The sequence below is a fragment of the Leopardus geoffroyi genome, chromosome E3, assembly GCF_018350155.1.
Source record: "Leopardus geoffroyi isolate Oge1 chromosome E3, O.geoffroyi_Oge1_pat1.0, whole genome shotgun sequence".
In the NCBI taxonomy this organism is placed as follows: Eukaryota; Metazoa; Chordata; class Mammalia; order Carnivora; family Felidae; genus Leopardus; species Leopardus geoffroyi.
Genome location: NC_059340.1, coordinates 38,966,791 through 38,989,519, shown reverse-complemented (window position 1 = coordinate 38,989,519; position 22,729 = coordinate 38,966,791). Strand labels below are relative to the sequence as shown.

The window sequence follows — 22,729 nt, the reverse complement described above, 5'->3', positions numbered from 1 at the left end:
AACTTGCATTCCCACCAACAATGCAAAAGAGATCCTCTTTCTCCGCATCCTCGCCAACATCTGTTGTTGCCTGAGTTGTTAATGTTAATTCTGACAGGTGTGAGGTGGTATCTCACTGTGGTTTTGATTTGTATTTCCCTGATGATGAGTGATGTTGAGCATTTTTTCATCTGTCGGTTGGCCATCTGGGTGTCTTCTTTGGAGAAGTGTCTGTTCATGTCTTTTGCCCATTTCTTCACTGGATTATTTGTTTTTTGGGTGTTGAGTTTGATAAGTTCTTTATAGATTTTGCATATAACCCTTCATCTGATATAGCGTTTGCAAATATCTTCTCCCATTCTGTCGGTTGCCTTTTAGTTTTGCTGATTGTTTCCTTCACTGTGCAGAAGCTTTTTATTTTGATGAGGTCCCAGTAGTTTATTTTTGCTTTTGTTTCCCTTGCCTCTGGACACATGTTGAGTGAGAAGTTGCTGCGGCCAAGGTCAAAGAGGTTTTTGCCTGCTTTCTCCTCAAGGATTTTGATGGCTTCCTGTCTTACATTTAGGTCTTTCATCCATTTTGAGGTTATTTTTGTGTCTGGTGTAAGAAAGTGGTCCAGGTTCATTCTTCTGTATGTCACTGTCCACTTTTCCCAGCACCACTTGCTGAAGAGACTGTCTATTCCATTGGATATTCTTTCCTTCTTTGTCAAAGATTAGTTGGCCATACGTTTGTGGGTCCATTTCTGGGTTCTCTGTTCTGTTCCATTGATCTGAGTGTTTGTTCTTGTGCCAGTACCATACTGTCTTGATGATGACAGCTTTGTTATACAGTTTGAAGTCCGGGATTGTGTCCTGCTTTGGTTTTCTTTTTCAAGAAAGCTTTGGCTATTTGGGGTCTTTTCTGGTTCCATACATATTTTAGGATTTTTTGTTCTAGCTCTGTGAAGAATGCTGGTGGTATTTTGATAGGGATTGCATTGAATATGTAGATTGCTTTTGGATACTATTGACATTTTAACAATATTTGTTCTTCCTGCCCAGGAGCATGGAATCTTTTTCCTTTTTTTGTGTGTGCCTTCTTCAATTTCTTTCATAAGCTTTGGATAGTTTTCAATGTATAGATTTTTCACCTCTTTGGTTAGATTTCTCATATCCTTTTAATAGAAAAGTTTGTTTTTGCTCTAGTCCCAAAGATAATCTCTTACTTTTTAATTTCTGTTTTTGTTTTGTTTTGTTTTGTTTTTTGAGAGAGAGTGTGAGCAGGTCAGGGGCAGAGAGAGAGGAGAGAACCAGAATCCAAAGCAGGCTCCACATTGCCAGCAAGGATCCTGATGCGGGGCTTGAACTCATGAGCCATGAGATCATGACCTGAGCTGAAGTCGAAAGCGTAACTGACTGAGCTACCCAGGCACCCCTATCTGTATATTTTTAAAACAAGAGAGTTTCCCTTTAAGATCGAAAATAAGAGAAAAAAACATAAACTCAGCAAATCAGTCAAAACAAGCTTTTGTGTTATTGCTTTGCTTTTAGATTTTATATTGTTTAAAAACTTAGCTTTAATTTGTAGCAACCTATGTTTCCCTTTTTTAAGGGATGGAATACTTTTTGGAGCATCCAGACAGCGAAATACTCTGCTCAACTAAGATAATGTATATATTTAATTTACTAATTTTGTGAGATGTGTATGACATGTGATTACTTTTTAAGTCTGTATTAAAATCTATGGCAGAGTGAGTAAGAAAAAAGATTGCAAAGCTTCATATACTTAAAGGTGTTTAAAAATGCATTCCTGGGGCACCTGGGTGGCTCAGTTGGTTGAACGTCCGACTTCGGCTCAGGTCATGATCTCACGGCTCGTGAGTTTGAGCCCCGCATCGGGCTCTGTGCTGACAGCTCAGAGCCTGGAGCCTGTTTCAGATTCTCTGTCCCTTTCTCTCTGCCCCTCCCCTGCTCATGCTCTGTCTGTCTGTCTGTCTGTCTGTCTCTCTCTCTCTCTCTCAAATAAACATTAACAAAAATTTTTTTAAATAAATAAATAAAAAATAAAAATGCATTTCTGCGACGCCTGAGTGGCTTAGTTGGTTAAGTGTCCGACTCTTGATTTCTGCTCAGGTCATGATCCCAGGGTTGTGGGAGTGAGCCCCGTCTCAGGCTCTGCGCTGAGCATGGAGCCTGCTGGCTGCCCCTCTCCTACCTTTCTCTCTTTCTCTCGCAAAACAAAGAAAAAATACATTTCTCTCTCTGTATATATATCTATGCACAGAAAAGTCTGGAAGGATGTTTATCAAATATTACGTGCTTGTACCTGGTGATAGGATTATGAGTAATCTTTACCTTATTCTTCATACTTTAAAGATTATTTTCAAGTTTTTACAAAGAGCTTTTGATCAACAAACAAACTAAGCTGTTGCTTTTGAGGGGAGGGAGGAGGAAAGGGAAATGAGCTTTAAGCAGCTTCCAGATGAAGACACTTCTCCATGAAGGCTTTCCACAGCAGACCATGGTGGGGCCTGGGGCTCAGCATACTAATCTCAAGTGTCTGTTGATGAATCTTTCACTTTTTATTTCACTTGGTTGTTGTAGGCCGGCCTTTATGGATGAATATGAGAAGATCGAGGAGGAGTTGCAGAAGCAGTATGACGTTTATCTGGAGAAATTTCGAAATCTGGCTTATCTGGAACAGCAGCTTGAAGACCATCATAGGATGGAGCAAGAGAGGTTTGAGGTGAGTGCTTAGCCCGCTCCTCTCTACAGACCGTTCCTTCTGGCGTGGGATTCTGTACTTGGTGACATGTCAGTTTGTAAATATCGTCGTGGGGGAACATTCCCTGGATGTTCCTTCTCCCTGATCAAGTCTGCGGATCGCTCACGCAGCTCTCCTCTTTTGCTGGTGGTGTGGCCTGGACTCCAGGCTGGCCGGATCTCTGATGGGTTTGGTCCGTTAGGGCGGCAGACAGGGCTGCCACGTGACCTGCGCAATCGCACAAGACTTAGCTTAGGACGGCCTGTGCTTGCTTTAATGCTGTGCCGTCACTGGTTTGGAATTCTTAATAATTTTTTATTTATTTATTTTTAATGTTTGTTTATTATTGAGAGAGACAGAGCATGAGCATGGGAGGGGCAGAGAGAGGAGGAGACACAGAATTCAAATGAGGCTCCAGGCTCTGAGCTGTCAGCACAGAGCCCGACGCGGGGCTCGAACTCACAAACTGCGAGATCGTGACCTGAGCCGAAGTCGGGCGCCCAACCGACTGAGCCACCCAGGCGCCCCTGAATTCTTAATAATTGTTAAGTGCATTTTAATTTGCACTGAGTTCCATGGAGTAGGTGACTGGCCTTGGGTAGATTTCTAAAAATTTGCTTGGTCAGGTCACTGAAAGATTTTCAGGCCCTGCTTAATTGAAAGTAGTTTATCAGATACTGCTTTATAAAGAGGAAACGCAGTTTATTGATTATTGTGGGAAGTGTGTGTGCCCAGGGCAAGCGGTCGTCTGGGTTCCTCTCATCCCATTGTTCCAGGCCGTTTAGGAAAGAGTGTTTCAGGTCCCAGCATGAGCTGGTAAACACGGATTTGAGAACAAAGGAGAAATGGACCAAGTTACTCTCATGTTTGGAATTGCTACTATCCCTTGGGGATATTTCTGCTTAACCCAAGAATGGTCCCTTGGAATCCGTGTTCATGCTGAGACTGGTCTGTAACCTCCCTCTCTCACGCTGTCCTTGGCAGCTTTCGGCGTAAAGGTTATGCCGCCTTCTTAAAAGCTGGGTGTTTGAATGAGGTGGAGCTGTTTGGTTGTACAGGACGGCCGGCGGGGGGGTGGCTGATGCTTTCCTGGGGACACCTTTATCTTGACACAGAGCCGTTTGCCACCACTGCTGTATGGCAGGGGCAGGCCACAGAGCAGCAAGGGTGCAGGACAGGCCCGTGGTGAGGACAGTGTCTGGGGAAGAGCAGAAAAGGGCCGTGAAAGTAAAGTGAGCATTCTGTGGTGTCACGCGGGGCCGCCCCCAGGTGTGGAGGTCGTGCCGAAGACGTGGCCCGGGGACGAGCATTCCTTCCTCTGCTCACACCTGCTCTGTGTGTTCATAACACCTGCGCCCTGAAGGTAGCTCGTGCCTCAAACAGTGCTTGTTTCTTGATGTGTAGAATGACACCAAAGTTTTAAAAGCCACTGTCCTCCCCCGTTCTCTCTTTTGACCGTAATCAGGGCCACATTCTGTCACCTAGCTGAGGTATTAGCTTTTATCCCCCTAGGAATTAGACTAGTTTTTATTTTCTTTTCTCTTTTCACCCAGATCAGTTTCACCATTTAGCATCTTCTGGGGCTGGAATAGCACAGAGCAGAAAAACAATAAAATTCATGCTTTATTTTCTGAGAGCAGGAGGCCCGTGCTATCCCATTCTCGACGCGTCTGCCCCGTGTCGACGTCCCACACAGACACACGGGCATTTCCCTGTCTGGTTCGGTTTTTTTCAGGGCTTCGAGGGCCCGCGGTGCCACTTCAGGCGGCCTCCCCTGGCTGGGCTGCTGGCTGATCCTGGAGAGAGGGGGCCTGGGGACCACGGCCCTGGTTCTCAGGCAGCGTTCGCTGTCTCCGTGTGCTCTACATCTTTGCTGCTTTTGCGTCACAGACTCGGCCCTGCTTATCCACGTGGTAGAGAATGATAAAACAGGCCACCAAAGGGTGATCTCTTCTGAATCTTGTTCTTGCTGTTCCATAGGAAGCTGAGAACACTCTGCGTCTGATGCAGAACAAGCTGAAGGAAGAAGAAAAGCGTCTGCTCAAGACTGAAGGTAAGACCACAAGGGTAGACCGGGCTGTTTCTTCTGGACCAGCGTTTTTAGCCTTGACAAATGTATGCGTGTATTTAATTTATTTTCAAAAGGCGATTTTCTCAAAACTTCTATATCAAGTACCATTTTAATTCACTCGAGCTCAAGAGACTGGTTCAAATTACACAGCATTCAAAGCACATTTGATTTTCTTATCAACTAAAATACTGTTTTTCCCTGTTTAAATGATACAGTTTGAATTACGTATAATATGTAACTATAAAAGAAAATGTGGTCTCGGAGGTCTTTAGGTTCCTTATTTTAGGACCGATAGAAAGCAGGTGTCATTAATGCACTGCATGTTAGTGGGGCACTTGATTAGAGTTAGTCCCCTCCCACACACACCCGTCCTGTGTCCCCAGTAATCCAGGATTGTGCAGTGAGGCCGTCACCTGGGGGCAAGTGGGGGTTACCCGTATGTGAGAGCTGCGTGCTGGGGAGGAGTGTTCTCCGTGGCTGGTTAGCACGTTTCCTCCACGAACTTCACCGAGGTGTCTGGGCGGCCTCAGCACATGGTCTTAATGCCGAATCAATGGCTTTGTCTCTGTTCCTCCTCCTCTTGCTTATTGCTCTCTTTTTTATGATGAAGTATTTTATTCTCTCATGCTTGAGGATGCTGTGTGTGGGACTTGGGACACGTTCCCTCCCTCTCTGTCTCTGGGCCTCTCTCCTTTTGTACTTGTTCTCTGCCTCTCTCTCCTAAATTTCAGGAAACTCTGGAAGGAGAATAGGGAGTGCTGGGAAATCCTTTAGAAGCAAGTTTAGGAAATTCTAGGCGTCTCTCTAGCCAGAGCAGCCCCCCTCACCTTTGTGGTTCCAGGTCAGGCCAGAGAGCCCGTGGCGGCCCTAAGTGATAAGCCTGCATGGAGTTTATCCCCTCCCAGGAGGCCCAGCACAAGTAAGAGCCCTGGTTGGTTGGCTGCACCCTGCTGTGTGCCTGGGCCAACCGTAAGACCTTTGTCATTCGTCTTTATTCTTCTGAACTCACGCTTTAATTTTGTGATCCACAGGTGTGGGATCTCTTGAAGGACAAATATTCTTGGGAGCATCTGTGACTTTGCTTTTTTTGGAAAAATAATGTCCCGTTTAAACCAAATTAATGAAGGAAAGCACTTAATTAGCTTGAGGGCAAAGAAGTGAGGAAAATTAGAAGAACCGTCCTAAAGTTGTTAAGATGTTCTTTCTTTGCTTTTCTGTGTATGCGGGAACATTGGCCAGAGAGTTGGGATCAGCGGGGAGTTCGATAAAAGGACACTTTCTGAAAGACTTCTCTGAACAGAAAAGCCAAATAGGACACGGACACAAATTAGGGGTAAGAGTGAGCAAAATCCAGGAGCTGAAAGAGCTCATCTTGTTTACACCACCGTGTAGACAGCTGATTCGGTGCAGTAAACCATTGTCGAGTATCTGTTCTGGGTGCGAAGAAGGGTTCCTTAGTGGACAAAAGACAGGGGTTCTGGGGACCTCGGTGGCTTAGTCGGTTAAGCGTCCGACTTCGGCTCAGGGCATGATGTCCCAGTTCAGGAGTTCAAGCCCTGTGTCAGGCTCTGTGCTGACAGCTCGGAGCCTGCTTCTGATTCTATGTCTCCCTGTCTCTCTGCCCCTCTCCCGCTTGTGCACACTCTCTCTCGTTCTCAAAAATAAATAAAAACATTAAAAAAAATTTAGAAAAACAAAAAAAGCAATCATTGCTTTAACCACGCTGCTTGCCAGTGAGAGGAGACAAACGATGAGCAAACTGTGCGTGGAAAGTGAAAAATGCCTTTCGGGGTAGAGTAGAGCAGAGAGGGAGGTGGTGAGGGTGTGTGGAATTGTGTTTACCTTTTTTTTTTAATTTTTAAATATTTATTTATATTTGAGAGAGAAGGGGGCAGTGTGCGAGTGGGGGATGGGCAGAGAGAGGGAGACACAGAATCTGAAGCAGGCTCTAGGCTCTGAGCTGTCAGCACAGAGCCCGATGTGGGGCTTGAACTCATGAGCCGTGAGCCAAAGTGACCTGAGCCAAAGTCGGACACTTTGACCGAGCTACCCAGGCAGCCCGCGTTTACTCTTTTTAAGTTCTTTTTTTTTTTTTTTTTTGAGAGAGAGAGCATGAGTGGGGTGGGGGCAGAGAGAGAGAGGGCGAGAGAGAATCCCAAGCAGACTGTCCGCTATTAGCACAGAACCCGATGCGGGGCTCAAACTCACAAACTGGGGGATCATGACCTGAGCCGAAATCGAGAGTTGCACGCTCAACTGACTGAGCCCCCCAGATGCCCTGGAATTGTGTTTTAAATTGGGGGTCAACGTAGGCCTCCTTGGGAGATGCTATTTATGCAAAGGCTGAAAAGTGTGACTTGGAGAGGAAGGAGGTACCGGATGAGGAAAGTCCTGGGAGTCTGTAAGAAAGGGTGAGAGCCAGAGCTCAGTGAGAGGATGAGTTTTGCCGAGTGAGGAAACGTGTGGGCGTGCAGGACTCAAGCTCAGGCTGGAAGATGGGTCGTGTGCTGAAGGGCTCCCATCTGATGGCTCCTGTCTTCTCTGTTAAGCAGGAGGTGATGTCACGAAATTGGCTTTGTGCGTTTGGAGTAAGGGCCTGGAGTAAGAGAGAGCAAGTCTGAGTGATTAGAGACAGGTCCTTGCCCTGGGGACCTCAGAGACGAAAAAGGCCAAGTACTTTGTTCACATGCCCTGTGGTCACAGTAAGGACAGCCCTCATCTTCCCACCGTCCTTTTAAACCTCACTGTTTGTGGTAAATTTATAACTGTGCTCTCTACAGGATTCACCACTGGAGTGTAAGGAATGTAGAGTCCTCTGATTTCATAAAATGACCCACAAATTTCTAGAAAGCACTTTAGTAACCTTGCTGGGATTTCGTTTTTATGGTATAGTGGAGAGCAAATGTTCTTGCGTTCAACACTTACTTGCTGCATGCCTACTGTGTGTCAGGCCTTGTACCAGCACTGGGGGCACGGTGACAGATAAGGCGCTCAGGGAGCCGAGGCCAGAATGGTGACATCCAGTTCGTAACCACAAGCCATGTGTGACTCTTGAGCACTTCGAGTGTGGCTCATCCAACTTCAGGAGTGCCGTTGGTGGAAAATATTTTGAAGACTTAGTATGAATGAAAAGTTAAATTACTCATTACTCATACTTTACGTTGTTTACCTGTTGAAATGGTGTTTTGGATACATTGGGTTAAGTAAGACATTACTGGAATTAATTGACTTGTTTCTACTTTAATGTAGTCACTAGACCATTTTAAATTAGATCTGTCAGCTGGCATTGTGTTTCTGTTGGACTGTGCTGATGTAGAAGGAGAAACTTGGGGGCGCCTGGGGGGCTCGGCCGGTTGAACATCCATCTTCTGCCCGGGTCGTGATCTTGCAGTTCATGAGTTCAAGCCCCAGGTCGGGCTTGCTGCCGTCAGCATGGAGCCTGCTTCACCTCCTGGCTCCCTCTCTCTCTCCCCCTCCCCCACTTGCGTGCGCCCCCTTTCTCTCTCTCTCAAAAATAAACAAACATCTAAAAGATAATAATAAATAAAAAGAGAAACCTGAAAAGAAACTGCCTGTAGCTTACGTGGGTACGAAGTAGTGTCTCACTGTGCTTTGATGTGACTTCCTGTGATGGCTAATGAAGTGCAGCATCTTTTCCTGGCTCGTTGGCCGTTCGTACCCATCTTTTGGAGAGATGTCTGTTCAAGTCCTTTGGACGTTTTTAAATTGGGTTGTTTTTTTATTATTGGATTGTAAGAGTTATTTGTATATTCTGGATACTAGATCCTTATGCAGATTGTGATTTGCAGATATTTTTCTCTCATTCTCTGGGCCGTCTTTTCACTTCACTAGTGCTGGCTTTTGCTGCACAAACTTTTAATGAAGTCCACACTGTTAATTTTTCTTCTGTTGTTTGCATTTTTGTGTCATATCTCAGAAACCACTGCCTAATTTAAGGTCACCAGGATTTATCCCTATATTTTCTTGGAAGACTCTTACAGTTTTAACTGTTATCCATTTTGAATTAGTCTTTGCGTATGGTGTGAGGTAGGAGTCCCAACTCATTGTTGTGCATGTGGCTCTCTGGTTGTCCCAGCACCATTTGTTGGAAAGACTGTTCTTTCCTCTTTGAATTTTATGGGCACTCTTGTCTGCTATCCTTAACTTGAACGTGTCACTGATAACTGGGTGATTTCCATGTCCGCATGCGTTAATTTAGTGTATTGGCTTGAACTTGTCAGAAGAAATCCTATTGAGCCTGAGAAACATGTATTATTATTATTTTAAAATTCATGATATCATTTGATTTATATTGCAAGGGGTACTGATACAATGTCATAATAAAATGTCCATAAAAAGTGAACTCAGATGAATAGTAATTGCGTTTTGCAGTGATTCATTTGTGTTAGTATTTAATTATATTCTCTGTATAGGCTTTTTGTACGGTGGTGGTTTTCAGACAGATTGTGTTGAAGTCCTTGCAGGATGCTATCTATTACTAACACATCCCTGGTTCCCAGCTTACCCCTCCATGCTGGAGAGCACAGCTCTTCTCTCCACGGCGAAGAAAGCAGAGAACTTTCCCTTGGTGCCCAGGCAGACGCAGCCACCCACTCTCCCACTTAGAGCAGGGGCTGAGCAAAGCCTTTCCGTAGACGAACAATTACTGTACTTCCAAACTGACCTCTGACTCACTGGTCAGCACAGCGACTGCAAACTCCTCCTGTTCTTTCCTTCCAAAACCAGTGTCTCTCCCCGGTCACAGGGAGTCAGCTGGGCAGTGAAAGCTTTTTTTCTCCACTGTGGAAACTCTCCTCCTGTAAGTTCCCATTAGGAAATGTCTAACCCCACACAAGACTCTGGAAGAGTATTTAAGAAATTAACGTGTAAGAAATGAATGTGTAAGGCTGTCGCACATCTCACAATGTGAGAACGCCCTCTCTTTGTGTATCTCTGTAAGGGAATTTTCTCCAGGAAAGGAGATCGTGAGCATGAGTTCTTACAGCCACTCACTAGGTCACCGTCTTTCTCAGGCCAGCCTTTCCTGGCCTGCTCTCCTCGTCGCCTGCAGGCCTGTTTTGGTGCAATCCCTCACCTTTTCAGTGGGCTCTGTCTCCTCATCTCTGTTACCCACAAAGAGCTCGAGTCGCGGTAACGCCACCTAACCCTGAACAGAGAATGGACTTTGCCCCCAATTAACCAAGAACTTCCAGCTATACCTTGACAGCTGGTGATTCAAATTGTAGTTCACCTACCAGAATAGTGTTCTGACCCAGTTTTGCCTTGCTTTGGAAAATTGTTTAAAAAAACTAACCCAGTATATCCTTGTTTGCATTAACCCCTCTAAGTATCTACAGGCCAATCCTAAGAGTCTCATAAAATCTAATGCGGCAGAAGGAAGGCTGAAAAGTGCAAATGGTTTTGCACAAGAGCCTTTTGGATACAAGCTGTTTCAGAGGTAATGATGGAGCCGCCCTTTTGTTTTGCCTACTTGTGTTGCTCCCAGGTCATGACGACTCGGACATTGACATCCAGGAGGAAGATGAATCTGACAGTGACTTGGAGGAGAGACGGCTGTCCAAGCCGCGGACGGCCATGGAGGTGCTCATGCAAGGTAGCACGACTTCTTTCTCTTGCCCCCCCTCCTGTGCCCTGTCATGGAACACTCTGGGTGGCCCCTGCTCCAGGGTTTATCCTGCTCTGTTGTCTATCAGGATTCAGCTCTTAAAGTCCTCTGTGTGGTCACCTCTGCTGCTAATACTCTTACCTGTGGTCTCAAGAATAGCTGATTGTTCTTTGTGTCCTGGTCACAGAGGCCATGGGAACACACTGCTTCTGCCACTGAGCTGTGTTCTGTCCTTTTTTGGGTCCAAACTGTTCTCAGTGCACTTGGATCCCGTGTAATCAGAGAATTATGCACAGAGAAGGGACTCACACAACCATCTCTGCCTGTAAAAAACCTAGTAGTTTCTGCTTTCTCACTGCTAAAGAGCAGTAAAATATCTGGACAAGTGTGGGTGCTCCCCTGGGATCTTCTTGAGGTCCCACTTTCCATCCTAAAGGGGTCCCGGTCAGTGGCTTGGAGGGGGTGGTCCTTCCACATTGCCTTTTCACACAGAGGCAAGCACACACATACAGTGAAACTTAGACACAAAGATCACCTGAGACATTTTTTAACCTAAATGGGGCCAGACTCTGTGCATAGTTTTGCCGCTTGCTTTTTGTTTTTTAATGTTTATTTTTGAGGGGGGCAGGGGCAGAGAGCTAGGGAGACCGAGAGTCTGAAATAGGCTCCAGGCTCCAAGCTGTCAGCACAGAGCCCACCGCGCGTCCCGGACTCGTGAATGGTGAAATCCTGACCTGAGCCAAAGTTGGACGCCCAACTGACTGAGCCACTCAGGCACCTCCTGCAACTTGCTTTTTAAAAACATTCTGATGAAATATATTAGAACTCCTCCCGTGTCAGGAAAATACAATTCTGCTTCGTTCTTTTTGACAGCTGCGTAGTATTCCACAGTGTGATCATACCTGGGGTTTATTCAGGCATTCCCATATTGAAAGATATTTATTTTATTTTTCTTTTCCTCGTAGATACATCCTTCTGTTTATCTTCAGTGTTTGTACCATTCAAGGGGGAATTCTTAGGTCAAAGGTTATGTAAATTTTTATTTTGATAGATATTACTACATTGCCCTATACTTGCCTTTAAAATTTTTTTTTTAATGTTTATTTATTTCTGAGACAGAGAGAGACAGAGCATGAATGGGGGAGGGTCAGAGAGAGAGGGAGACACAGAATCCGAAGCAGGCTCCAGGCTCTGAGCCGTCAGCACAGAGCCCGACGCGGGGCTCGAACTCACGGACCGCGAGATCATGACCTGAGCCGAAGTCGGACGCTCAACCGACTGAGCCACCCAGGCGCCCCTATACTTGCCTTTAAAAACATTTATCTACCATTTGTTAATTTTGGGAGCGGTTTGCATTTTTATGTACACAACATATTTAAGAGGTGAATTATCTTCATTTGATACTAACTCTTCCTGCTCACGGCCCTTATTCTAGGTTCGGCTGTTCTTTATTACATTTTCCTTTTTACATAAGTTACTTAGATGCTCTGATGTCTTTTCCTTTTATTTTTAACAGCTTCATGATACAAATAGAGGTTAGAGGTTATGACTCCCATTCTGTAGATGGGAGCTGAGGCTCTGGAAAGGTAGATGTTTGGCTCAGGAGAATCTCATAGAGGCCCTGGGGCTCCTGAATTCTGCTGACCATTCAGCCTGCAGGAGTCAAGTCACAGCGTCCATTTCTAAAAACTATAAATAAGGGCTTTGGACAACACAAGACTTGCATTTGATCTGAGTGAGGGAAAGTTTCCTTAAATAGCTCTTGGTGGTCACCCCAGGCCTGTCCCGAGTGAGCTCCTCTCTGGGCTACCCTCGCTGCCCTTGCCCCGAGGCCTTGACCTGGGGTCACGGCTGTTCCTTTGTCAGCCTCCGGGTGTGATGCAGCTGTCCGCTTCTGCCCTGTGCAGGACGGCTCCTGAGCGTTGGCAGAAGTCCCCTGTCAGCAACCCTGACTTCCAGAGGAGAGAGGAGAATCCCTGAGATAACGGAGTCAATGGGGGAGGGAGGTGGGGGCGCAGGTTTGAAAGATGAACTAAGTGTGATACTTAGTTTTTTCTCTTTGAAGCTCATAGATTCACATACATTGGTCCCTGGAGGAAGACTTTGTTTTTCCAACGGATAGCACAGCTATCTGTTACTCATAGTGGGATTCACTGATTTTTCTTACAACATTTACAGGATGCATATATATTTTTCTGACTTCCGAGTTAATGATTATATTTTATTGCCCTTTTCCTTTTTTTCAAAGTGGAAATCTAGAAAATCTATTGTGGTTTATTATAGTTTTGATTATTTGGATGCTACCTAAGTAAATTTTTTAGCGTGATTCTTGTTTTCCCCAATTTTCTAAAGGAAAGCAAATCTTGAATACCATTCCTTGCCTTTTTTTTTTTTAAACATTTATTTATTTTTGAGACAGAGAGAGACAGAGCATGAGCAGGGGAGGGTCAAAGAGAGAGGGAGACACAGAATTCGAAACAGACTCCAGGCTCTGAGCTGTCAGCCCAGAGCCCGATGCGGGGCTCGAACTCACGGACCACGAGATCATGACCTGAGCCGAAGTCGGATGCCCAACCGACCGAGCCACCCAGGCGCCCCGCCTTTTTTTTTTTTTTTTTAAATGAGGTTTTCCTAATTTCTTCATGCTTTGGTTCTCCTCAGGAAGACCTAGCAAACTCATCGTGGGCACAATGCAGGGTGGAGACTCCGATGACGACGTGAGTCCCGACGAGCTCCCCTTAGCTGTTCCTTTCTTCCTGCTCCGGGGCTGGCTTTGTGGATGAGCCGTGCGCCTCAGCCTAGCCCGCTGCTGGGCGTACGGCAGAGCTGGGCCCCCCAGGAGCTGGACTCTCCTCTGCTTGTTGATGTGTTGATGGCTCTTTTCTTTTCCAATGAATGTGCTTTCCCTCCCACCCCTGCTTTTTTTCCTTCTCCCTGTTCTTTCCATTCTCGCTTTCCAAAGACGGAAGCAGCACCAGCTCTCTTAGGTCAGTGCAGGACTTCCAGCTCCAAGAAGCAGGTTGGTTTTCTTTTCACCTCATCTGTGTGTGTGTGTGTGTGTGTGTGTGTGTTGTGTGTTAGCCTCCTCAGGGGCGCATCTCGTGTGTGTGTGTGTGGATGTGTGAGCCTGCTCAGGGCCTACACCTCGTGTGTGTGTGTGTGTGTGTGTGTGTGTGTGTGTGTGCCTGCTCCAGGCTGCACCTCGTGTGTGTGTGTGTATGTGTGTGTGTGTGTGTGTGTGTGTGTGTTGGCCTGCTCAGGGCCTACACCTCATCTGTGTGTGTGTGTGTGTGTGTCTGTGTGTGTGTGTGTGTGTCTGTGTGTGTGTGTTGTGTGTTAGCCTCCTCAGGGGCGCATCTTGTGTGTGTGTGTGTGGATGTGTGAGCCTGCTCAGAGCCTACACCTCATCTGTGTGTGTGTGTGTGTGTCTGTGTGTGTGTGTGTGTGTCTGTGTGTGTGTGTGCCTGCTCAGGGCCTACACCTCATCTGTGTGTGTGTGTGTGTGTGTGTCTGTGTGTGTGTGTGTGTGTGTGTCTGTGTGTGTGTGTTGTGTGTTAGCCTCCTCAGGGGCGCATCTTGTGTGTGTGTGTGTGGATGTGTGAGCCTGCTCAGGGCCTACACCTCATCTGTGTGTGTGTGTGTGTGTGTGTGTGTGTGTGAGAGCCTGCTCCAGGCTGCACCTCGTGTGTGTGTGTGTATGTGTGTGTGTGTGTGTGTTGGCCTGCTCAGGGCCTACACCTCATCTGTGTGTGTGTGTGTGTGTGTGTGTGTGTGTGTGTGTGTGTTTTGTGTGTGTGTGTTGGCCTGTTCAGGGCCTACACCTCATCTGTGTGTGTGTCTGTGTGGGTGTGTGTCTGTGTGTGTGTGTGTGTGTGTGTGCCTGCTCAGGGCCTACACCTCATCTGTGTGTGTGTGTGTGTTGGCCTGTTCAGGGCCAGCAGAGCCTTCCTCCCAGTGATGACTCTGTCTCCTGGGTGAGAGCCACGCCATCCGGGTCCCACAGAGATCGGAGAACTTCCCTATGCTGAGGAGGAGGGGTGAGTGCGAGCCACGAGACAAGAAAGGTCGTTAGGCCCTTGAACTGTAACCTAGAAAAGAATGGAACCTGCTGAGGTCCTGGGGTCAAGACCAGCCCTCTCTTCAGTTCCATTCTGGGGAGGGAACGGAAAAGGAGGCTGTCCTGAGACCAGGGCCTCAGAGAGGCTGGGCAAGAGGCTGGGACATCAGGCTGCCGGTGCCTTGAGTGTCACTGACTTAATACTGATGGGGAAATGAACCGGGATGGGGAACCCGGTCCTTGCCAGGGCCCCACAGGTGGGGCTGCACCGTCCATTGCCCCGGGCCTGCCTTCTTGGTGGCAGTCCCTGGCAAGCCTGTGAGGCCCAGAAGCAAGGGGCGACTGGGCTGACAGAGCACAGACCTCCTTATCAGGTCGTGTGCCTCCTGTGTCTGGAGTGTGGCTCTAGTGGCTGCACAGGGACAGAGCAGGAGTTGACATTCTTGTACAAAAGATCCCTCTATTTAGTGCCAACATTGTGTATTGTTACCGAAATCCACAGAGGGGAGGGTTTGCTGGGCAAGATGTGCAGAGAAGGTGGGGCCTTGGAATCGCAGAAGGTAGTCTTCGAGAAGCAGAGAAACCACCTCAAACATGTTTAACAGAGTCGGGCTGGATGCTCAAATAGCTTCTGCCCACCCGTCTTACCCATTCGAGGCACGAATGGGAAGTCTGGCGTGGGGGCTGGGGATGCCTGGAAGGCACCGTCGGCTCCCTTGTCTTATGATCTGCTTGCTCAGGCGCGTAGCTCTCTCGTCTCAGAACAAATGCCCGAGTGACAGCTCACACGTCCTCTGCGCCTGTTGTCGCTTGTTGGTTTTAGGGAGGCCGCCTCCGCACCTGGCCCAGGCGTACGGGCTTGTCCTTTGTGTGCGCACTCGTCCGCACGACAGACACTTGCTGAGTGCCTGTTACGTGCAGGTGTTACAGATGGTGGGGAATGCATCCCCGCCTCTAGGAAGCTCACGTTCCGGCAGTAACCAAGGGAATACGTCGGGTCATAGTGGCAAGAAGAAAAGAAAGTTCAGGGAACAGAATGACAGGGTTGAGGGAGGAGGTTGGTGTCTTTTGATCGGTCAGGGAATGTCTCTGTGATCGGGTGACATTTGGCAGAGGCCTGAGCGGAAGGAGGGACGTGGTGCAGGGAAGGGCATCCAGGACACAGGGAATATGGCTCCTGCTTTGGAGGTGTAGAGACGGTGGTGCGACTGGGATGGAGTGGATGGCAGATAGGAGCGGCAGGACGGGGAGCAGGGGCCGCCAGAGCTTTGCCGGACCTGATGAGGACCCGGGGTTTTCTCTGAGTGCTGTGGGAAGGGGCCGAGGACCGCGAGCCCGGCTGTGCCAGAGCCGACTGGCATTGAAGAGACCCTAGTCAGGAGGCACTTGCGGGAGCCGGAGGGGCTGGCGGCTCAGCCTAGGGTGGTAGCAGCGAAGGTGTTAAGAAGTCGTCGGATTCTGGATGTTTCCGTGGTCTGAACCATGAAGTTGTGTTAACTAGACATGGGGTGTGAGAGGACGAGAAATGAGGGACACCCCAGCTTGTGGCGTACTGGCTGACGGCACAGGTAGCCTTGGCATGTCCCGAGGTGGGTGGGGCTTGGGGAGCAGCGCAGGAGTTGGGGTTGGGACATGTTATGCAAGCAGTGCCTGCCAGCCATCCACGTGCTGGGGTCGAACGGCCAGTTGGAATTCAAGTCTGGAGTTCAAGGGTCAGGCCTGGGCTGGAGTTGAGTTTGGGAAGCCATCATATTAGGCCGTGTTCGAGCTGCAAGGATACGTGTGATTGTGTGAGGGGAGAGAGTAGAAAGAGGAGAGGAGGGAGCCTCAGGGCTCTGAGCTGAGCCGCATTGTAGAGTCAGAGAGACGGAGGGTGTAGGGGCGCGTGAGATTGGAAGATGCCCGAGTGCAGTGGGGCGAGCACCTGAGAGAAGGGCGCCCTGCAGCACAGGGTGGCTTTCAAGCAAGAAGGCGAAGCCTGGAGGTCACCCCAGATGCCGGAGTTGCGCCCATTGGCTTTGAATTCCTCTGTTTCAAGAGTAGTCGGGGGATTGGCAGGTGAAGCCTGCTGAGTATGTTGAGGACACAGCAAGAGGAGAGCCAACAGGGAGGTGGGTTCCGAACTCCTTCAAGGAGTTTCACTGTTGCCAGGGGAGGGGGGTGCAGAGGAACAGGGCAGAGTAGCTGGCAAGGAAGATGGGATTAAGTTGAGGGTTGTTGTTTTTTGTTTTTAAGAAGGAAATTGCAGCATGTATGTTTGCTGGTGGGAGTGGTCTGGCTCGAGCCATCTTGGTTTACCTGGGACGCATGACTTACAGTTTTGGGTTTTAAGTTTATTTATTTATTTTGAGAGAGAGAGAGCGCATGTGAGAGCGCTAGTGAGGGAAGGGCAGAGAGAAAGAGAAAGGGAGAATCCCAAGCAGGTTCTGTGCTGTGAGCGCAGAGCCCGATGGCAGGCTCAAACATTCGAACCATGGGATCGTGACCTGAACTGAAGCCCAGAGGCAGAAGCTTAACTGAACGAGCCCCCCAGGCGCCCCAGCACTTGCAGCTTTAAAGCCCAGCTGAGCTGGTCAACCCAGATCTAGGCGAGGGACACAGTGTTCCTTTTATTTTGCCTAATTCCCGGGTGGCTTTCCACCCCCAGTCTGGTAAAAGCCAAAATAAACCCCCTTCCTAATCTCCAAGCCCCTCGGTCCTTGTTATCCACTGGTGGGTCTCTGGGCCCCCGGAGCAGAGCGGCATCCCGTGGTGTTTCTGAGACCTCAGTGGGAAAGCCGGCCCCTGCAGCACCGGGTGTAGACTGCACGCTCGTATCTGAGGATCACTGCTTAGATGATCCGTTTATGTTGGTCTTTGAGCCAACAAAGGTCCCCATCTCACGCCCCATGCCTCACTGTTTCTCTGCCGAGCTCTTCCTTCACATGTGGGTGTTGCTGGTTAACTGAGCTACTGGTGGAAAGGGGCCTCTGCTGACAAGCTGTCAGAAAGAGACGGGCCGTCAGCTGTGTTTGCCGTCTTCCTGTAGGAGGAGTCGGAGGACAGTGAGATTGACATGGAGGGCGATGAAGAAGACGACGATTTGGAAGACGAGAGCGTTGCTGTCTCGCCAGCGAAGCCCAGTCGAAGGGTCCGGAAACCTGAGCCCCTGGATGAGAGCGACAATGACTTCTGACCTTTGTGCCAAGAGACCGGACAGATTAAATCCCTCAGATCTGTAGGTAAACGGGAAGTTAGAAGGTTAGGAGGGAAACCGATTTCACGCACTAAACCAGCTGGACTTGTTAGTGAAGCAACACCTCGGTCTTTAGCCTCCTCCGGGTTACTCCACGGAGCTTCAGCGAACTTGGGAAACGCCTGTGTTCTAAGCGATGCACCTCCACAGGACGAAAACCCGAGGAGAAATAAGGGCCAACGCTGTTCATCTTGGCAGTTGTTGTCAAGCGTTTCCGCCAAGAGTCGGGGGTGGGGGGGTTAGACCCGGGCTGGGCACAGGACTCAGTTTAGGAATTGGCCGGAGGGGGGCGGGGAGGCACCTGACTCCTCTCGACCTGTACAATTTAGAACATTTACTGTACTTCGGCTTTTAATTCTAGCTTTTATTTCGTTGTATGGTCCTATTTCCTTCTGCATGTTTGCAATACCAAGCTTTAAATGTATTTTACTAAAATTTTCTGAATGAAAGTTAGCTAAGTTAGATGAAAACCCACTTTCCTTCAAATCCAGGCAACAGAGAGACGCTCCAGAATAGAAGCACTTCATTTTCTCTCAGAAGGTTGACATCCCTTCCTAGGAAAGCTAGTTAAAGGAAAGGTGTTTCTGACTAAAAAACTTAACCAGGATTGCATTAGGTTGAGTATCACTAGGATAATGTCGCTGATGTGAAGTGAGAAGTGACAGGTGGAGTTGTGTCGTATTATTTCTGATACGGAAACGCAGAGCAGCTCTCACAGATTTTTCAGTTATGAACGCAGAAGACTTCTGAAGTTACTTAACTCTTAACAAATGTATTTAATACCGTATTTTTATATTATTAAATAAGTTTTACTTGAAACTATAATTACGTTGTTTATATTCACCTATAACGTAAAATACTTATTTAAGAAAAGTTCACAGGTTACTGTGTACATGTCAACTTTTAGGAGATAATGTGATGATTACTTCTATCATCTTTGCTGTTTCCTCTATCTTTTCCCAACTCCTGTGCCGGAGATTACTCCTTTTTTTTTTTTTTTTTTTTAATTTTTATTTTTTTTTTAATTTACATCCACATGAGCATATAGTGCAACAATGATTTCAGGAGTAGATTCCTTGATGCCCCTTCCCCGTTTAGCCCATCCCCCCTCCCACAGCCCCTCCAGCAACCCTCCGTTTGTTCTCCATATTTATGAGTCTCTTCTGTTTTGTCCCCATCCCTGTTTTTATATTATTTTTGTTTCCCTTCCCTTATGTTCATCTGTTTTGTGTCTTAAAGTCCTCATATGAGTGAAGTCCTATGATATTTGCCTTTCTCTGACTAATTTCACTTAGCGTAATACCCTCCAGTTCCATCCACATAGTTGGAAATGGCAAGATTTCGTTCTTTTTGATTCCCCAGTAATACTCCATTGTATATATATACCACATTTTCTTTATCCATTCATCCATCTATGGACATTTGGGCTCTTTCCATCATTTGGCTGTTGTTGATAGTGCTGCTGTAAACAACGGGGTGCGTATGCCCCTTCGAAATAGCATATCTGTATCCCTTGCGTAAATACCTAGTAGTGCCACTGCTGGGTCGTAGGGTAGTTCTATTTTTAGTTTTTTGAGGAACCTCCATACTGTTTTCCACAGTGGCTGCACCAGCTTGCATTCCCAAGAGATTACTCCTGTTTTAAAACGGCATTCGGTTAATTTGGCGGTGATGGAGATGTGCCCTCTTTGAAATGATGCACTCACAGGGAATGGGGTGTGTGGGCGCTGTGCTAACCCCCGCAGAGCCCTGCCTTCCACTGCATCATCCTGGATGTTATCATTTTGGTTTCCCTGACTCTGACCTATCTTTTGAAAAAAAAAAAAAAAAAAAACCAAAAAACCAAAAAATGTATTTCTCTTTTCCTTTTGTGATGCTTTCTTCTTTTTTAAAAAAAATGTTTATTTATTTTTGAGAGAGAAAGAACAAGCTGGGGAGGGGCAGAGAGAGAGAGGGAGGGAGAGAATCCCAAGCAGTCTCTGCACTGTCACCTCGGGGCCCAGCACAGGGCTAGAACTCATGAAGCGTGAGATCATGACCTGAGCCAAAATCAAGAGACAGACGCTTAAGCGACTGAGCCCCCAGGCGCCCCTTCCTTATGTGATTCTTTCTTCTCATGGGCATTAACAGGGGAGCCTGACCCAAGCTGCAGGCAACCCCTCCTCCAATAGAGGCTCCAGTGCCGTGTGCGGTTTATTATGTCACCTCTTCCTTCGTGGTCCCTCATCCCTTGGTTAACTATTGCACAGTCTCCCCATGGAGTGGCACTTCCTTCCTCGGGCAGCTTCTGTCAGCAAAGGAGCTTCAAGTACCTGATCGTAGTTACCAGTGTGTGTCTGTCACTGTAACAGATCCAGGAGTCAGATATGTTCAAGAGCTTGATGACCTCGTGTCTTTTGTTTTGGGCCAAGCGTCAGAACAGACTCGGGCCCCAAAGAAGATTGTCTGATTAGGTCAATGAAAAACCCTCATTTAGATCATTGCCAGTAGTTCTTTGTTTTTAGCCGTGTAACTAAAGGACCTCTTAAAATGCTTTCCAGATGTGTATTGACTGAAAATGTCAAGGAAGTTTTTAAGTCGTTAATTTTTTTTGGTGGTAGCCATCAAGAACCAAGTCCAAGGACTTCTCGCACTGGGAGGTCTGAAGAACTTGCTGTTTCAGCTGGGCCGGGCAGAATACCTGCGAGCGCTCTTTTGTTCGAGTTTTGAACTGTAACATCGTGTCGTGCCGAATGTCTGAAAGGAAGTGGGTTTGGCTGAAGTTAGCAACACGCCACATCAATACCACAGTGGTTAGACTGGCCCAGGAGACTCCGAGGTGCTGGAATCCGGGACTGGTTGAATTGCAAGGGAACTCAAACTGCCCGGAACAAAAGTCCTTGCAATGAGGATGTGAGTGGAAAGCCGAGGCAGGGAGAATTTCCACAGAAGGGAGGGGTGAGCAAGCTAAATCCTCCTCCTCAACGGGCCGGAGTCACAACGGGCCACATTGGCACTTAGGAAATCTGTGGCGACCTCAGCCGGGAGCAGTCGGCACGCGATGGGTCGAAGAGAGGTCAGAATGCGAAGCCAACACGGTGAATGTTGACGAGTGTTCCGCAAGGGGGGTGGTCCCAAGTGAAAAGAGGGGGCCCAGCCAGGGGAGAAGAGTGTGGCCAAGAACATTTTGGAGGGGCAGAGGAAGCTTCGTTTTGTGTTTTGAGAGGAAAATGAGGGTTTTTTTTTTAAGCTGGAGGGAACTGGTTTGTGGAATGGGAAGGGTTGACTCTATAAGAGAGAGTGTGCAGAACTGATGAAGCAAAGTTTCGTTAGGAGTCCTGCTTAGATCCATGTTGTGTGTTGGAAACATCAGGCGCACACCCGATGACCACGTGGGCTGATGCTACCGTTAGGAGTGCGAAGGCTAACGTGGATTTCACGATCTTTTACACCTGGATGTCCATAGCATCTGTTGTAGATAAGGCTCCAGAACAGCTTTCTGACTTGGGCATCGGGTAGAGCACCCAGAATACCGAGACATTGCCTCACAAGTTGGGCCACGGCGGCCCTGAACTTAAGGGTGGCTGGTCCTGGCCAACAAAGCTGAAAACAGTAAGCTTTGAAAGGATCCAGCTGTTTCTTTCTTTCTTTCTTTTTTTTTTTTTTATGTTTATTTATTTATTTATTTTTTCAATATATGAAGTTTATTGTCAAATTGGTTTCCATTGTTTATTTATTTATTTTGAGAGAGAGTGTGAGGAGGGGAGGAGCAGGGAGGGAGGGAGGGAGGGAGAGAGAGAGAGAGAGAGAGAGAGAGCGAATCCCAAGCAGGCTCCCTGCCATCAGCACAGAGCCTGACCCAGGGCTCCATCCCACCAACCGTGAGATCACGACCTGAGCCGAAATCAAGAGTTGGACACTTAACTGACTGAGTCACCCGGGCGCCCCAGGATGCAGCTGTTTCTAAGTAATGTGTTCCAGAATTAAGCTCAAGAATTTGAAGGCGTATAAAAATAGTCTATACGAAACAAGATAAAATTCCCCGTGTCTGGTGTCCAATCAAAACTTACCAGGCATAATAAGAATCAAGAAAGAGACCAAGGAATGACCACCCCCCCCATACTCAAATGACAGATGACAGAATTAGTAGGAAAGGACATTCAGACATTCAACTGTACTCCCTGTATTGAGATGGCAGAGGGAGGCAGGAGCATATTAAGAAGAGACAAGGCCTAAAGAAAATCTCAAAACTTGGGGAGCTTAAAGAAACAAAAACAAAAACTGGGATTGAGAGCAGATGAGGCGCCACAGAAGAGAACATACTGACCCTGAAGACACAGCAGGAGAAACTGTTCAAAATGAAAAAGAAAAAGACAAGTCCCACCGTGCTGTTTATGGGTTTATTGCCTCGCTCCAGTTCACCGTCTGGTCTGCTCTGTGATAACAGAGCTATTCCTTGTAAATCTCTCTCCTTTGCTGGCTGGCGACATACAGAGCCTTGTCAGTAGGCTGCTAGGGAGGCGGCTTGCTCCCAGAGTCCCTGGAGAGCACGATTTTTCTCCGCTGCTTTGGCCCCTGAGGTTTCTTTGGTGGCTAGGTTCCTGCAGGGCACGGCTTTCTCCGGCATTTGGCTACCACATCTTTTTTTTCTGTCGAGTTCTCCACTCAGCCAGAAGCTGCGCAAACCGGAAGACAGCATGGCCACACCTTGAGAGTACTAAGAGCCGAAAACCATTCCGAAGTTCTATATGTAGCAAAAATAACTTTCAAAACCCAGTAATCCAAATAAATACTACCCAAGACCCATATTCAAATGTCTCCCATTTCCAAATACTTTTCTTTATAGCCGATTGTTTCTCTGCAGTCGAGGATCCAGTCAGAGATCTTGCGTTAAGTTGTCATGTCTGTTTAATCTACAATTTAAGACAGTCCCCGGCCTTTTGTATTTTTCATGACATTGATATTTTTGAAGAGGTCAGGCTATTGTTTTTTGCAGAATGCCTCTCGATTTGGATTTTGTCTGACTGCTCCTTCCCG

The 22,729-nt window shown here is 47.5% G+C and overlaps 1 protein-coding gene across 4 annotated transcripts in view; it reads left to right on the top strand.

Moving 5' to 3' along the window:
• Positions 1-18,538, top strand: part of CLUAP1 (clusterin associated protein 1) — a 36,491-nt gene extending 17,953 nt beyond the window's left edge. For 3 of the 4 annotated variants that reach the window (XM_045460307.1, XM_045460310.1, XM_045460309.1), the window contains exons 8-13: positions 2,565-2,706; positions 4,705-4,777; positions 10,302-10,409; positions 13,083-13,138; positions 13,384-13,440; positions 17,507-18,538. In XM_045460307.1, coding sequence (XP_045316263.1) covers positions 2,565-2,706; positions 4,705-4,777; positions 10,302-10,409; positions 13,083-13,138; positions 13,384-13,440; positions 17,507-17,653 — 583 coding nt within the window. In that variant the 3' untranslated portion in view covers positions 17,654-18,538. The remainder of the gene's footprint in view (positions 1-2,564; positions 2,707-4,704; positions 4,778-10,301; positions 10,410-13,082; positions 13,139-13,383; positions 13,441-17,506) is intronic. The other variant, XM_045460311.1, reaches the window with a different exon arrangement.
• The last annotated feature ends 4,191 nt before the right edge of the window (positions 18,539-22,729 follow it).